Below are 13,879 nucleotides of genomic sequence, written 5' to 3'. Positions count from 1 at the left end.
TCAGTCCTGCAGGGCTGGTGCAGGGGGAGTCTGCAGCTTGGCCCCGCAGTGGTGCCTGCAGAGCCGGGTGCTCTGAGCACCCCAAACTACTCCTGCAGTGAACCTGTGCCTGCACGCCGGTCCGCCCGTGTGCGGGCTGAGGCAGTGTTGATATAATTGCAGCCAGCTTTCTTGGGTTATGCTCAACAAAGGTGCTAATTAGTCAGGACTCGTTAATGGTGTTGCTGCTCTGGCAGTGATATCTGTGGCGTGGATGAGTGCTGTGCTGTGGGTGCTGCAGGTGTGGGAATCCTGCCGTCCCCACGCTATCAGTGCCGGCACGTGGCTCCCTGGTCCCTGCATGTCCTTGTCCTGCTGCCACCGATGGCACGTCCAGTGCCGGGCCTCCTGGAGGGAGGCAGGCTGCGATAACACAGCCGCTCTGTGTCGCGGCCAGAGCAGCCAGCTCATTTGGCTCTCCTGAACTGCTAAAAGGGGAGAAATCTTTCTTTTTTAACACCAAATCTCTCCTTGCCTTTGAGGTTGAGGCTGGTAGGTGGAGTCCTTGCTGGTCCAGGGGACGGAGGGCGGATGTGCTCGGGGTCGGGTGCCCGTCCCTGGCGTTAGCTAGGAACAACCTGCCTGCCCTGCCGAGGGGATGGAACCCTGTGCTGCACCCATATGGCTCCTGGGGCACAGCTGGAGACGTTCCTGCCGCAGGCGTTTGGTGGCTGAGCAAGGATTCAAAACGCATCTGTTAAATGCTGCCCGTGGAAAGCCCTCGGTTCAGCAGGCAGCTTATTATCTACTGGGAGGAAGGGGAAGCATCAAGGAAAATCGTTATCCTTCTCTGTAAAAAGGAAGGGCAGGCATTCCCCCACATCCCCAACTGATCCAGCATGCAGTGTTAAACGGCGTCGGTCAATTCTGCATCGCCTCTCCCATCCCCTGTTGAACCCTGCAGACTGGGGGGCTTTGGTCCCGGGGGATGGCGAGAACAAAGGGCTGGAGGCAGCACAAAGGGCCCGGCACGGAAGCGTGCTGCTCGTGCCGTGGCTGCCGGCCGCCTCCTGGCTCCCTGTGCAGCTGGGAGGTGGCTGGCCGGGCACAGCTGCGTGGGCTGAGCTCGCTGCAGTTATCAGCATCGAGCTGCTTCTGTAGGGCCGGGCACTCGAGCAGCTGGGGGTGGGTTTTTCTGGGGTGCCTGGTGTCCCCAGGTCTGCCTCGCTAAGATCCGCGGTGCCTCGAAGCGCACCAGAGCCTTATCCCAACCAAGGGACGGGAGCGGGGTGCTTTCTGTGCCCTCACCGGGGATGTGACACCACAAAGCCACCAGGTCTGGTGGCCGAGGACTGTAGGGTTGCCCCAGTTCTGTGCTCATCCCTCTTGGTGAAGGGTTGATGCCACTTGCTTTGCCCCAGACCCCTGCTGCACCCCACGAGCTCTGCCCAGCTCTGCGCCATGACTTTTGTCACCTTTTGTTGATTTGGTTTGGGGTGAACGTGGCCTATTTGTTTCTCTGAGCTGCTCTGGAGGAAGAGAATTCATCAGGGAGAATAGTGCACGGCAGGGGCTGTGGGGAGGGAGCGTCCTCTGCCCTCCTGACCAAGGTGAATGGCCCCAAAGCTGATCAAATCTGTTGCGCAGGTGGCAGCAGGCGAGCTGGGGCGTCCTGCCAGGTGCTGGGAACTGCCCACGGCCAGAGGAGAGGAGAAGAGAGGTCGCCTCAGAAAGAGCCACCCGAGGGACCGGCCGGCTGGAGGAGGGTCTGGTGGGCAGCACGGGGCCCTCGGGAATGAGGACACGGAGGTCGTGAGCGGCGCTTGGGGAGGTCGGAGTTGTGGTGGGTAGCAGCAAGCCCTGTTCACGCTCGTTCTGCCCGACTTCACAACTGGCAGAGCTGAAGCCTCTGTCCGCCCTGTGATGGTGAGAGACCTTTCTCTTCCACTCGCAAGCCAGAACCTGGCTCCCACGGCCACCCATGTGAAGCCCCACCTGATGCTTGCTACCTGGGGCAGGGACATCGTGGAGCGCTCAGCTGGGAGGCGGCAGGCAGCGAGCTGAGCTCAGACCGTTCACATCCCCGTGTGGCTTGTTCCTGCTGCCACCTCTTCATCCACTGCGCCTGAGCGAGGTCCCGGCAGAGAGGATTTGTGGACCTGTTCCTCACCTTCAGAAGTGGCGAGGCGAGCAAACGGGGATCTCCAGGAGGTGCGAGGGAGGAGGCCTTGGAGCAGTTCCTGGCACTGCTGCTCTCCTGGCCCGAGCGCTGGAAAACAGGGGCTTGCCCAGGCTCCTGTTTGTCTCCTGCTCAGTTCTTGGAAATCCTTTTTCAGGGGAACTTGGCACATCCCTGAGGTGGAAAACCCTTGTTTCCACGTTCGCGTGATCGGCTTAATGGTGGCTGTATCCTGTTACCACCCTCCTGGCTGAGGGTCTCCAGGACAGTGATCTCGCAGCCCCTGGGATGTCACGCATCTCCTGCCTGGCGCCAGCTCTCAGGGAGCATCCTCTCGCATCGTGGTCTTGTTTTCTTGTTCTGTGTGCTCAGTCATGCCTCTGTCCTGCTCGCGCTGCCGGAAACCGGGTGTTTCAGGACGGCCAGGAATTCCCTTCTGAAAACAGCACGTCTTAATGACTGCGTGCTCACTGAAGGGAGTTTGTCAGGCTTCCTTAGCTAAACGACTTTCCACCCACGTTAGCTTTCCGCCTCGCTCCTCTGCTGCCCTGCAGCTAGCTGGCCTGCAGTGAGGAGGCGCGTTCCCTGCGCGCATCTCACCCATCTCTCAGGAGCAGAGCCCGGAGCTGGCTGTCGGGGAGCACAACGCTCCTGCCTGCTGCAGGGTCTGGCCCGCCCGGGGCTCTGTCCGCTTAATGGCAGCAGCGGCGCGTGGGCAGTCCTTTCCTTCACCACGCTGGCACCCTGAGAAGCGGTTATCTGGAAAATAGCACCCACCCTTTCCTGCTGGAGGCAGAGATTGCTGTGTTTCTTTGGGTGGCAGAACAGCTCAGGAGGATGGAGCTGGCTCCAGCAGGGCTGTCTCAATGCACGGCTCCTCCACCTGCAGAGGCGATGTTTGCGACCCCCCCGTCTTTGCGATCCCTCTGCCTTCATTGGGGGGAAAAAATAAGCTGCTGGGGTGAGCTGTGGGTGTGCAGGTACGTGCACAGGACTGATGCCCGGCTGTTGCATGTGGTAATCCTGTGCCAGAGGCACTGATGCTGCCTGCCTGTGATCATGGCAGCTGGGAGCACGTCTCCGTGCTAGAGCACAGGCAGTGGAAGCTGCATTCAAGAGCAGAGATCAGTGGGGAAGTGCTGGAGTACAGCTCCCTCATGACCCCGGGGATCTAAGCACTGCTGCTCGGCGCTTCCCAGCCTCTGTCAGCATCCACCTTGCTCCCTGAGCTGCCTGAGACAGAGAAGGACCTTCACCAACGCCTCCTCCACCGCGCGGCTTCTCCCCGCTCTCCCCCAGCAGCAGGTCTGGAGCGGAGCAGGCAGGGCGAGCGGCCCCCATGGCGAGTGCCAGGTCTCCTTGCCTCCTGCCACGTGGAGCCGTGGCCTCGCTCGTGCAGTGCTTCCCTTCGCAGGCTGGTGGGAGAGCCTGGCTGCCGCCGCGATGGGCCTGGGGCCGGGTGAGGAGCTCCAGCTGGGCGCCACGCAGGCGGGCGAGGTGCTCAGGCCGCGGCTAAGCCTGGCGGGGAGCTGAGGTGACGGCCGAGCTCTCGGCCCTACCCAGCCCAGGGTCTCGTGGTGGTCCCTTAATCCTGCAACGAGGGAAGGGGGCGTCTGCCGGGCCCGCTCCGAGGAGCAGAGCGCTGCCCTGGGAGATGGGCTGTGCTCGGGTGGGTAGGATCGGGGCTGTGTTTGGGGAAATGCGAAAACGTGCTCGTCCTTTACTGCAAGTAGGGCACCTGTGACAAAGCTGATGTGTTTTGTGTGACTTGTGCTGTGTCTTGCTGGATTTGAGTATGTGAAAGCTCAGGAGAAAAGCCCCTGTCGTGCGTGAGGGAGGCAAGGCTCGTTCTGCTGTACCCCAAAATAAGGCCCCATGCTTAGAGTACGGCTAGGTTCTTCCTTATGTGCCAGGTTTTTCCTGGTGAGCCAGCTGCAGGGTTTGGCTGCGTCTCACTCATGGTGTAGGAAGGTCCCGTGTCAGCTGGGTGAGGTGGGAATCTCTTCACATCAGTAACGCACAGCATCACGCTCTTTCCCACTGAGACACGTCTGAGTTTGATCCTAGCTGCACGAAGTCCTGCTGGGACCTGGCTGGCATCCGCTGGGGTAGCCGGGGACACCCCGAGCACAGCAGCTACAGCTGGCCCCCAGCTCAGGGCACAGACGTCCCCGGCTGCGGAGCGTTCCCTGCCCTCCGCAGGGATCCCGGGAGCGAGCAGGGGCTCAGCCTGCGGGGTTCTCCCATCTGCAGCTCACAGCCCTGGCACTGCCGGCAGGGAGGAGGCCTCTGTGGGGCTTGTGTGGATCGGTTACAGCAGCCTTTTCCCCCCCTCCTCTAACCTGTACCTTTCTCCTTGGCGTCCTGGCCAGTTACTTGCTTTTCCCCCTTCTTTTAGCTCGCCCTGCCCGTGCCTTGTGGTGTCTGACTTCTGCTGTCTTCTCTCTTCCCCTCTGCAGCGACGCTGACTGAGCCAGAAGCGGTGGTGAGGAAGTACCTGGAGGAGCTGAAGGGCACTCCTGATGAGGTGAGAGGGGAGGAAGAGGAGAAGACAGTAACAAAAGGTCTGCCTTGCCCAGAGGCCTCTTCCCTGGGGCGCTGTGAAAACCAAGGTGGTGCCTGAGGATCGCCCTGGGCACCCCCTGTGCTGGGCGCTGCTGCCTGCAGTGGCACCACGGGCACTTGGTGGAGAGGCCTTGGAGTTGCCTGAAGCCCACGTGTGGTAACGGGTGGCTGGTCCCCACCGGGGGACCGTGACAAAGGGAGCACCGCGTGGGTTGAGCAGGTAACCCTGACAGCGCTTCCCTGCTCCTCCTGGAGCTGGCTGCAGGATGTGGGGTGGAGGAAGGGCTTTGGTCTCCTCTCCGTGCTCATAAAGATCCAAACTGCAGCCAGAACCCTGCGCTGGAGCTGCGCTGTAGAGGAGCAGGACAAAACCATGCCTAGTTTCCACTGTCCCTGGCAGGCTCTCGTCCTGCGCTGTCAGGGAGGCAGCGGAGCGGGGTGGTGCTACCCAGATGAGAGCTGTCTGTGCCCTTAAACCTTAAAGAGAAGGGTTGAAGGTGAAGGCACATCTTCCTGCCACCCCCCTGTGCGCTTCCTTGGTGGGTCAGTCGCTGTGACAGCCCGTGCTCGCGCTACATGGTGGCTCTCTCCTTGCTGTCTTGGGCTGCAGGACTGCATCATCTGCATGGAGAAGCTGGCCTCCCCCTCGGGCTACGGCGACGCGTGCGAGTGCAGCACAATCAAGCCGGAGATGGTCGGACGCCTGACCAGCTGCCAGCACTCCTTCCACATGCTCTGCGTGCTGGCCATGTACTCCAACGGGAACAAGGTACGGAGCCGGCCCGGCACCGCCAGGTCTGTGTGCCCCGCGTCCCGGCCATGCAGCTGTGGAGCTCTGATGCCTGCTTCTCTCCCTGCAGGACGGCAGCCTGCAGTGCCCCTCCTGTAAGACCATCTACGGAGAGAAAACCGGTACTCAGCCCAAGGGGAAGATGGAGGTCTCCACTTTCCCCCAGTCCCTCCCTGGCCACAAGGACTGTGGGACAATCCAGATCGTGTACCACATCAGCAGAGGCATTCAGGTGAGCGCGGCGTGCTCGTGGGAGCGGCTCCTGCCACCGCAGCGCCTGCGGGCAGCCCAGCACCGAGCGGCCTGCCGAAGGTGCAAGTGTTCTTCCGAGAGCATCATCAGAGCGCGTGGTCTGGGGTTGTGCCCACCAGGCATTGGCACATCCCGAAGGACCGAGGCCGTTACAATCAGCACCTTCTTCCTTTTGCATGGAAGAGCTGGACTGAGCTGAACCTACGGCAGATCCTCCTGCTTATCCGAAATCCTGCTGCCGAGGGATCGCTTCTGAAGATGAAAGTGTGCCAAACGTCTTATCTATTGCAGGGCCCCGAGCACCCCAACCCCGGGATGCCTTACACAGCAAGAGGCTTTCCTCGCTACTGTTACCTGCCAGACAACGAGAAAGGCAGGAAGGTAAGGTATTGTGCCGTGACAACGTGCTTCACAGCCTGCTTGTTTCCAGGCTGTCTTTTGGGCCCTGTGTTGGTGGATTTGCACGCTTTGCTTTAGGAGCTGTCCACGTGATGCTAACCCCAGTTCCTGGTGTCTGCCCGTGCATTTGGAGCCCCTCTTTCTATGAAGATCTTTGCAGTCAAAGTTGTGCAGAAGCGAAGACTGGCCCTGTTTCAACCCTTTATGAAACAAAAGCCCCTGTGATTTGGGAAAGCCCTCCTGGCCTGCCTTGGGCTGTGCTGTTACGAGGGTTTGCACTTGCAGCTGCCAAGCTCGGAAGCTCTGCCTGCCCGCTCCTCCCCTCCCTGTTCGCCTCAGCTCGTGCCAGTGCTTTTCAAAGTGCAGGGAATCGTTGTTCCCATCAGGGACAGGGATTTAGGCTGTTAAGCTTCTGGCAAGCAGCTTTTGTGGCTTTAGCTGCTGAAGGACAGTCTTGATTTGTGTTTTTTTTTTTCCTTTTTTTTTTTCCCTTCCCTATCCAGGTCCTGGAGCTCCTGAAGGTGGCCTGGAAGCGACGCCTGATTTTCACAGTGGGTACCTCCAGCACCACCGGCGAGAGCAATACAGTGGTGTGGAATGAGATCCACCACAAGACGGAGATGGACACAAACCTGAGCGGCCACGGCTACCCTGACCCCAACTACCTGGACAATGTGCTGGCAGAGCTGGCCGCCCAGGGCGTCACCGAGGACTGCCTGAGGAAATGAGCTGGGGCTGGGGGGCGGTTGTGCCGTGCACATCTCGGGGCCCCCAGCCTGGGAGCCCACCCAGTGCACTTATTCCTGTTGCCTTAAGTTCCTACGTCTGACTGCCTGTCACACTAAGCAATAACACTGTAACGCAGGGCTCCTGCGTGCTCTGTACAGCCTCTTTTTCTGGAGGGAAGGCTATTTTTGTAGAAAACGCGCTTGCATCTCCAGGTAGGGTTGGTGGCCGAAGCCAGGACCGGCTGTGGGAGCGGTGGTGAGGTGACAGCCCCCCTTGGGAAGGTAGGACCCCCCTGGGGGGACAGGGGAGCACCTCACTCCAAGAGACCACTTGGCAAGGAAAGGAGAGCCTCCTGTACCCTGCACCTCTTGGAGCAAAGCCACCTCCCTCCTGCCCCCGTAGCTGATGCCTGTATCCCTGCTTGGTTGTAATAAACACCTCACTCCCAGGGAGAGTCGCTGCTCTGCCTTCACCCTGCCTCACGGCTTGGGCTGCCTCCCCTGCCTGTGTCCCTCCCGAGGGACCGGCCTGCTCGCTGCAGCTGGGGATGCTCGATCCAGCCGGGAGAAAGGAGGGAAAGCTCAGCTCTGCTGGAGGAACGCGGCTCTCTGCAGGGGCAGGACGTCAGCTGCTGATCCCAGGAGGCCTGGCTTGCAGCTTGCTGGCTCCCCATGTCCTCCAGAGGAAGCGGCAGCAGTTTGGGGGCTGCTCCTTAGCTCTGCAGCCAGCTGCTGGGGTTTTTGTGCCCAGGGGAGCCTCTGTTAGAGGTGGATGCTGCAGGGAGTGATGGGTGGTGACAGGTCCCTGTGCCACTCTGCTCCCCTGGGCACAGGGCTGTGAGCACCGCGGCCCTTTGGCTGCTGCCCACGGCGCTGTTCCTCCTGCTGGAGCCTCTTTCCATCGCACCAATATGAAAATGGAAGGGTTCTTGGAGCCACCAACAGCTCTCCCTGGTGTCTGGTGGTGCGTGCATCGTCTTGATTAACCCCCCTCATCACCAGCCCCTGCTAAAGGCTGTGGGGAGAAAGCTCTCAAATGCGGCTGAGCTGGGGATGCTGTGAAAGCAGGAGCTCCTTGGAAGCAGCAGGTACGTGTCTGTTCCGAGCTCCACGGAAATGGGTTGTGCTTGTTCTTCTCCCACCCTGCTTGTGAAATAAGATGTTTCTAGCTCAGACCTCAGCTTTCTATCCCCGGATCGTCTTGTCCCAGCAAACAAAACAGATCATTGAAAGGAAAATTGCTCTGGCCCTGTGCAAAGCAAGAATTTCCTGCTGAGAGTGGCTGGAGGAGCGCTGGAGCCCTCCCTGCAGCAGATGCTCCTGGGCCTGAATCAGCTGCAGCCTCCCTGCCCCTGGGCTGGGGCCCAGGTGCATGAGGGGCCCCTGCAGCCCCACGCTGTGGGTTCCTCCCCTCCCCGTGCTGCTGGCTCCTTTGCACCACGCTGGTTATTCTTAGCTCAGCGTTGACCCCACAACTATGCTGACCCCGTGGCCGCAGGGCAGGGACCGGCAGCTGAAACTGTGACTCAGTGTCCCCGTGCCACGTCACCCCCATGGGCGCTGAGGGTGCGAGCTTGGCAGCACCCCCAGGGGTTGGGGTTTCACCCTGGGGAGGGGGCTCTTGCCTTTGCCGTGCCTCAGTTTCCCCAGCTCTGGCACGGGGAACGTGTGCTGGGGGCTGTGGAGCCGGGAGTGTGCCCGCAGCTGTGCCAGGTTCCCCCCCTTCCCCACCCCCCCCCTAATCTCCGGATGCCCCATTTCCACTTAATCTGAAGGAGAAGCCACAGCCCCTTCGGGAGGGAGGGGGAAATCCTTTCCCACGCAGCCACAGCCCTTGGCAAACAGCGCACAAAGCGCGCTCGGCCCCGCTGCCTGGAGAGCAGCCGGTGGGGGCACGAAGCCTTGGCACAGCTCCCCGACCCCCTCCCAAGGTCTGGGGAGCCTGGGGGGGGCCCGTTCCCAGGGGAGAAGGGGGGGGCTGATGGCCCAGCCCTGACACGAGTGAAGGGTGAGGATGGGGACATGGCAGCTCGGCTGCCTCCCCGCCCTCCGTGCTGGGTGGGACTGGAATGCTTTGGGTTTTGGGTAAGTTTTGGGTGTGATGGCTCCAGGTGCTTCCCTACCCGTGGGGCAAGGCCCAGCCCCACGCCAGGCCAGCGTGGCTCAGGGTGCCAAGGTGGGCGCAGGGCACCCGTGGGGTCCAGGCACTGCTGGGGTGGGCAGGGGAGCAGGACCACTCACCCTTGTTCCCCAGCAGCCCCACCAAAGCCTCCCCGTCCCATCAACTTGTCCTTCAAAGCTCCTCCAGTGCCACCTCTGTGCCTCAGTTTCCCATTTCGTAGCTCAGGCTGGTGCCTGCATCCTCGGCGCCTCGCTTCTGGGCTTTGATGGCTCCTGGGTGTTTTTTGGACCCGTGGTGACCCGGGAGGGGCCCTGTCCATCTCTGCCCCCGGGGTCTGGCCGTGCTGGTGGAGCCATCGCAGGAATGCGGGGCTGGGAGGGCCGGGCTCGGGGGGGGGGGACAGCCGGGGCCGCTCATCCCCTCGGCAGTGGGACAGAGCGAGGCAGCGCGGCCGGCGCAGCGCAGACACGGCCATGGAGCTGCCGCGGGCGCTGCTGGCGCTGGCTGGGATGGGCGCAGCCGCTGGCCTGGGTGAATCCTTGGGGGGGACTTGGGGGCTGCGGGGTGGTTTCCCCATGGGTTTTTGTGCTGGGGGGGGGGCTATGGGGCTGTGAGGGGGCTTGGGGGCATCTCTGTGCTGCTGCCATCCCGCTGGGGTGACCCCATGGGCACCGCTGTGCCGGCACCAGCACTCGGTGACCCCGGCACAGCCACGAGCTGGGGTCCCCGCGTCACAAGCAGCTGCTCATGGCTGTGCCCCCAGCCCTGCTGCCCTACATGCCCCGTGTGCCCCCCGGGGCCCTGCTGGGGAAGGTGACAGCCACCACCTTCGCGCTGGAGAGACCCTGCTGCGTCTTCGACCGGCTCACCAACACCTCCGACGCCGTCTGGCTGGTGGTGGCTTTCGCCAACGGTGAGCACCCGATGCAGCAGGGGACGTGGGGGACCCCTGCCGTGGCCGCTCACCCCTCTGTCTGTGCCACGCAGCCTCGGCCACCTTCAGAAACCCCCCATCCCGTGCCGACGTGCCCCTCTACGAGGGGCTGCCCACTGCCCACGCCTACATGACGTTGGAGACAGCGGCGGCCGCCTACGCCTGCTCGGCACCTGGCCCGGCCGTCCTGCGGGTCGGTGGGGACGCGGCGTGCGGGGGCCAGCACGGCCAGGCAGCCTGCAACGGGCCCCTGCCCTCCCCGGGGCCGTACAGGTGAGGCCGGTGGGATGGGACCCCGAGGGAAATCTCCATCCCCAAGGACCGCTGGGTATCCCAGGGCTTGTGTTGTCCCGGTGTCGGTGGTGCCCGTCCTGCAGGGTGAAGTTCCTGGTGATGGACTGCCACGGCCCCAAAGCGGAGACGAGGTGGTCCGAGCCCATCCTCCTGCGGAGAGGTACCGGTGGGAGCGGGGCTGGCGCAGCATCGCCTTCCCCCCGCATCCCCTGGGGTGCGGCATCGCCTCTGTGCCACCACCCCAAACCCCAGAGGGGAGAAGAGGTCCCCAAGCTCCCCTGCTCACCCCGTTCCTGGGTGCCCCCCATCCTCCCCTTGCGTCCCTCGCCCCGTGTCCTTCCAGCCCGCAGCCCGAGCACCGTTGACCCCACTCCCGCGCGCCGCAGCAGCGACGTGGTCGTCATCGCCTCCATCCTGGCCAGCCTCGGAGCCGGGCTGGCCGTGGCAGCGCTCGGTGCCATGGGGTACGAGGGCTGAGCGGGGCCGTGCTCGGGGGGGGGGGGATGTCCACGGGGTCCTGGGAGAGCATCCCCTCCTCGGCCCCAAAGGCAAAGAGAGGGAGCAGGGAGGACTTTAAGATTTAAAGACCTTTTTAAAATTAAATTTGGGGTTTTAAGCCTATTGTGGAAAGGAGAATGGGGTGGTTTCTGCAGGGTTTGGTCCCTTAGGGGTGGTCAGCCTCGGGAGGGGGCCAGCAGAGCTGCGGGGACCCTGCTTGATGCCTCCGCTCGTCTCCCTGCAGCGCCGAGGCGTGGAGACTCCTGCGCCGCCGGGATTTCAGGACTGCCTTCTCCCAGCGGTCCTACAGGACCCACCACATCTCTCCCGCCCTGCCCCAGCCCCCCTGCTGTGGGTGCTGCAGGTCGGCAAAGAGCTGCTCTGCCCCGCGGCCTCGCGGTCCGTGCGCTGCCGAGTAAACTCGTAGTACGGCCTCCCCTCGTCCTTCCTCGCCGGGACGCCGCCCGGCCTTCCCCAGGGCGCACGCTGCTCGCGCACCAGCTCAGTGCCTTGTTCACCAGGGAGCCACAACACGAAGGAAGACGGGGGTACGGGACCCCAAACGCGGGGTCCCTGGTGGGGACGCTGCAGCTGGGGCTCGAGGCGGGTCCCACGGCGGGGTGCAGGCTGCGGCACACCCCTGCCACGAGTGTGGCCGTGCTCTGCACGCCTCCCGGCGGGCGCCCAGGCGTAGCAAATGCTCCCCGGGGAAACGGGCCCGACCTGTTTGCCGCGGGGCCGCGGCCGGCGCAGGAATGTGGGTGGTTGGAGGCCGCAGGCGGGTCCCGCGGGGACAACCCGCGCGTCCCCCACCCGCCGCCCGCACTCGGCGCTCGGCACCCAGGCGCTGGCACCATGCTCCCGCTGCTCCTCCTGCTGCTGGCGACGGCCCACGGCCTGCGTGAGTCTGCGCCCGGCGGGGGCTTCACCGCACATCCAACCCCCAAAATGGGCCGGGGGGGGGGGGGAGGGTTGATGTCCCTGCTCGTGGGTGTCCTCTCTGCATGGACACAGGGACCCAGCCTGGAGTGCGGGTGCTGCGGGGAGGTGCAGGTCCTGCAGCACGGCACGGGGGCCTCTGAGGTCTCCCCGGGCTGTCTCTCCATGGGTGGTGGCACCGAGGGTCCTTGTTGCGTCTTTTCATGAAACTTGCTGCGTTTGATCCCAAAATGAGTGGTGGGGCGGAGCCGGGAGGCGAGGGGGCCACGCAGCCGGGATCCCCCCGGGCAGCTCCCTTTGTGCCAACCCCCCCGGCGCCGCCCTGAGCCACCAACCCCTGGTCCAGCTGGGGCCAGGGGCTCCGGCCTCATCGCGTTCTCATCGCAGAGGAGCTCGAGTACGAGCCGACCCTCGCCCCGAGGGACCTGGCCGGCCAGATCACCGGCAGCACCTTCGTGCTGGAGCAGCCCCGCTGCGTCTTCAACACCAGCACGATACCACCAACCAGCAGCATCTGGCTGGTGGTGGCCGACGCCGCAGGTATGCGTGGCGGTGGGGACATGGGGGGGGGGGGGTCCCAGCGTCACCCCCTCACCGCCGTCCCTCGTCCCCGCAGCCTCCGTGAGCTTCACCAACAGCGTGCAGCCGGGGCTGCCCGAGTGGGCTTTCCAGAACTTCCCCTCCAACACCTCCGCCTACCTGACGCTCAACGCCGCCCTCCTCCACTACCCCTGCCCCACAGCCAGCAAGGACATCACGGTGCTGCGCGTGGGCAGCGAGACCAGCTGTGCCAGAAACCCAGCCCGACCCACCTGTAACGGCCCCCTGCCCGGCCCCGGGCCCTACAAGTGAGCCTGGTACTGGGGAGGATGTGGAGGGGGGGACACGGCCCTGGTGCGTGCCGGCCGCATCCTGCCACCTGCCCTCCTCCGCCAGGGTGAAGTTCCTCGCCCTGAACGGCGTCGAGCCCGTGGCCGAGACGAAGTGGTCGAAGCCCATCACACTGAGGACAGGTACCGGGGAGGGAAACCGAGGCAGGGCACGGCCGTGGGCACGCAGCGAGGTGCCGCCCCCCACACCCCGCTCTCTCCCCCAGCCCGGCAGCCCCCGAGCGGCCCCGGGGCGGGCGGCAAGCGCAGCGCCGACATGATCGCCATCACCTCCATCCTCTCCATCCTCCTCGCCGTCCTGCTGGCCGGCCTGGTGGCCGCGCTGGCCTTCTGCGGGTGAGTCCGGGGGGGGCACGCGAGGGGTGGGGGAGCGACACCGGCACCCCCTGTCCCTAACCCCGTGCCTGTGCCCCCCAGCTCCGACCCCTGCGGCCGTGGCGGCATCTTCAAGCCGGAGGCGGCGTCCGTGCGGCGCTACAACACCCACCACGTCTACGACCAGCCGGCCGCACGCCTCTGAGCCCTGCCACCGACGGGGACCGGAGGGGACACCGGGGGTGACCCCGGGCTGAGTAGGAGCCGTGATCAAGCGGGAGATAAACGGGATTTCTGCCTGCCTCGTGCCCGGCCTCTGCCTCCCTCTGTGGCCTCCTGGCTCCCACCGAAGCCTCGCCGCCGGTCCTGGCCCCGTAACGTGGCGGGGGGTTGGGGAGGGGGACGTGTTCCCGTGCTTGGTCTGCTTTGGCCGTGGGTGGGAAACCCCCCGGTGGGCCTGGGCTCGCCCCACGGAGCCTGGGGAAGGAACGGCCCGAGGGCGGTGGGAGCCCCCCCCCGGGGCTTCTGTGGGGTCGGGAGAGCTGCAGGCCTGGGGTGTGGGAAGGGCAGCGGCAGCCGCCTGGCCCCCGCTCTGCAAACCGCCCCCGTGCCCTGCGCAGCTGCAGGACGGGGCGGCGGGATCCCGCGGTGGCCCTGCCGTGTCCCTGTGATGTCCCTGCAATGTCCCCGCGGTGTCCCCGCAGCAGCTGGGCACAAATGCCAAGGCCCCTCGGTGTCCTTTAGCGGAGGAGAGGTGCCCGGGGGGGTTCCCAGCCCCCTGCGCATTGCTGGAGGTTCAGTGCACCGAGACCCCCCCCCCGGCGACACCTCTGGCACAGCCCAAACCCTGCCAAAAAGGAAAAAAAGGAAAAACAAAGGGAAAAAGAGAAAAAAGGGAAAGAATAATAATAATAAAAAAGGAAACAAGGGGAAAAGAAAAAAGAAAATAAAAAAAAAGGAAGGAGGGGAAGGGAAGGGAAGAGGGAAAAGGGGAA

The 13,879-nt window shown here is 63.9% G+C and overlaps 3 protein-coding genes across 4 annotated transcripts in view; all 3 read left to right on the top strand.

Moving 5' to 3' along the window:
• The window catches only part of DTX2 (deltex E3 ubiquitin ligase 2), a 32,647-nt gene extending 25,610 nt beyond the window's left edge, over window positions 1-7,037 (top strand). For both annotated transcript variants that reach the window (XM_035343290.1, XM_035343289.1), the window contains 5 exons: window positions 4,618-4,685; window positions 5,334-5,492; window positions 5,584-5,745; window positions 6,057-6,146; window positions 6,668-7,037. In XM_035343290.1, the coding sequence (XP_035199181.1) occupies window positions 4,618-4,685; window positions 5,334-5,492; window positions 5,584-5,745; window positions 6,057-6,146; window positions 6,668-6,892 (704 nt within the window). In that variant the 3' untranslated portion in view covers window positions 6,893-7,037. The remainder of the gene's footprint in view (window positions 1-4,617; window positions 4,686-5,333; window positions 5,493-5,583; window positions 5,746-6,056; window positions 6,147-6,667) is intronic.
• Window positions 7,038-8,969: 1,932 nt separating this feature from the next.
• Window positions 8,970-11,161, top strand: LOC118176349 (uroplakin-3b-like). The gene is made up of 6 exons (XM_035343291.1): window positions 8,970-8,977; window positions 9,778-9,927; window positions 10,002-10,221; window positions 10,326-10,402; window positions 10,586-10,706; window positions 10,985-11,161. Exons 2-6 carry the CDS (start codon window positions 9,792-9,794, stop codon window positions 11,157-11,159), a joined length of 729 nt encoding a protein of 242 aa, XP_035199182.1. The 5' UTR covers window positions 8,970-8,977; window positions 9,778-9,791; the 3' UTR covers window positions 11,160-11,161.
• Window positions 11,162-11,465: 304 nt separating this feature from the next.
• On the top strand, window positions 11,466-13,207 carry LOC118176209 (uroplakin-3b-like protein 1). Its single transcript, XM_035343048.1, has 6 exons — window positions 11,466-11,641; window positions 12,067-12,219; window positions 12,296-12,527; window positions 12,616-12,692; window positions 12,776-12,905; window positions 12,987-13,207. Exons 1-6 carry the CDS (start codon window positions 11,596-11,598, stop codon window positions 13,087-13,089), a joined length of 741 nt encoding a protein of 246 aa, XP_035198939.1. The 5' UTR covers window positions 11,466-11,595; the 3' UTR covers window positions 13,090-13,207.
• The last annotated feature ends 672 nt before the right edge of the window (window positions 13,208-13,879 follow it).

This window comes from Oxyura jamaicensis, chromosome 19, assembly GCF_011077185.1.
Source record: "Oxyura jamaicensis isolate SHBP4307 breed ruddy duck chromosome 19, BPBGC_Ojam_1.0, whole genome shotgun sequence".
NCBI lineage: Eukaryota > Metazoa > Chordata > Aves > Anseriformes > Anatidae > Oxyura > Oxyura jamaicensis.
Note: the sequence above shows the minus strand (reverse complement) of the source record. Positions and strands in the feature narration are given on the sequence as shown.

Coding starts and splice junctions, on each gene's coding strand:
- LOC118176209 (XM_035343048.1), top strand. CDS start 11,596: ATGCTCCCGCTGCTCCTCCTGCTGCTGGCGACGGCCCACGGCCTGC. Junction 12,220..12,295: donor GGTGGTGGCCGACGCCGCAG/GTATGCGTGGCG, acceptor TCGTCCCCGCAG/CCTCCGTGAGCTTCACCAAC. Junction 12,906..12,986: donor GCCGCGCTGGCCTTCTGCGG/GTGAGTCCGGGG, acceptor TGTGCCCCCCAG/CTCCGACCCCTGCGGCCGTG.
- LOC118176349 (XM_035343291.1), top strand. CDS start 9,792: ATGCCCCGTGTGCCCCCCGGGGCCCTGCTGGGGAAGGTGACAGCCACC. Junction 10,222..10,325: donor CCCTCCCCGGGGCCGTACAG/GTGAGGCCGGTG, acceptor CCCGTCCTGCAG/GGTGAAGTTCCTGGTGATGG. Junction 10,403..10,585: donor GCCCATCCTCCTGCGGAGAG/GTACCGGTGGGA, acceptor GTGTCCTTCCAG/CCCGCAGCCCGAGCACCGTT.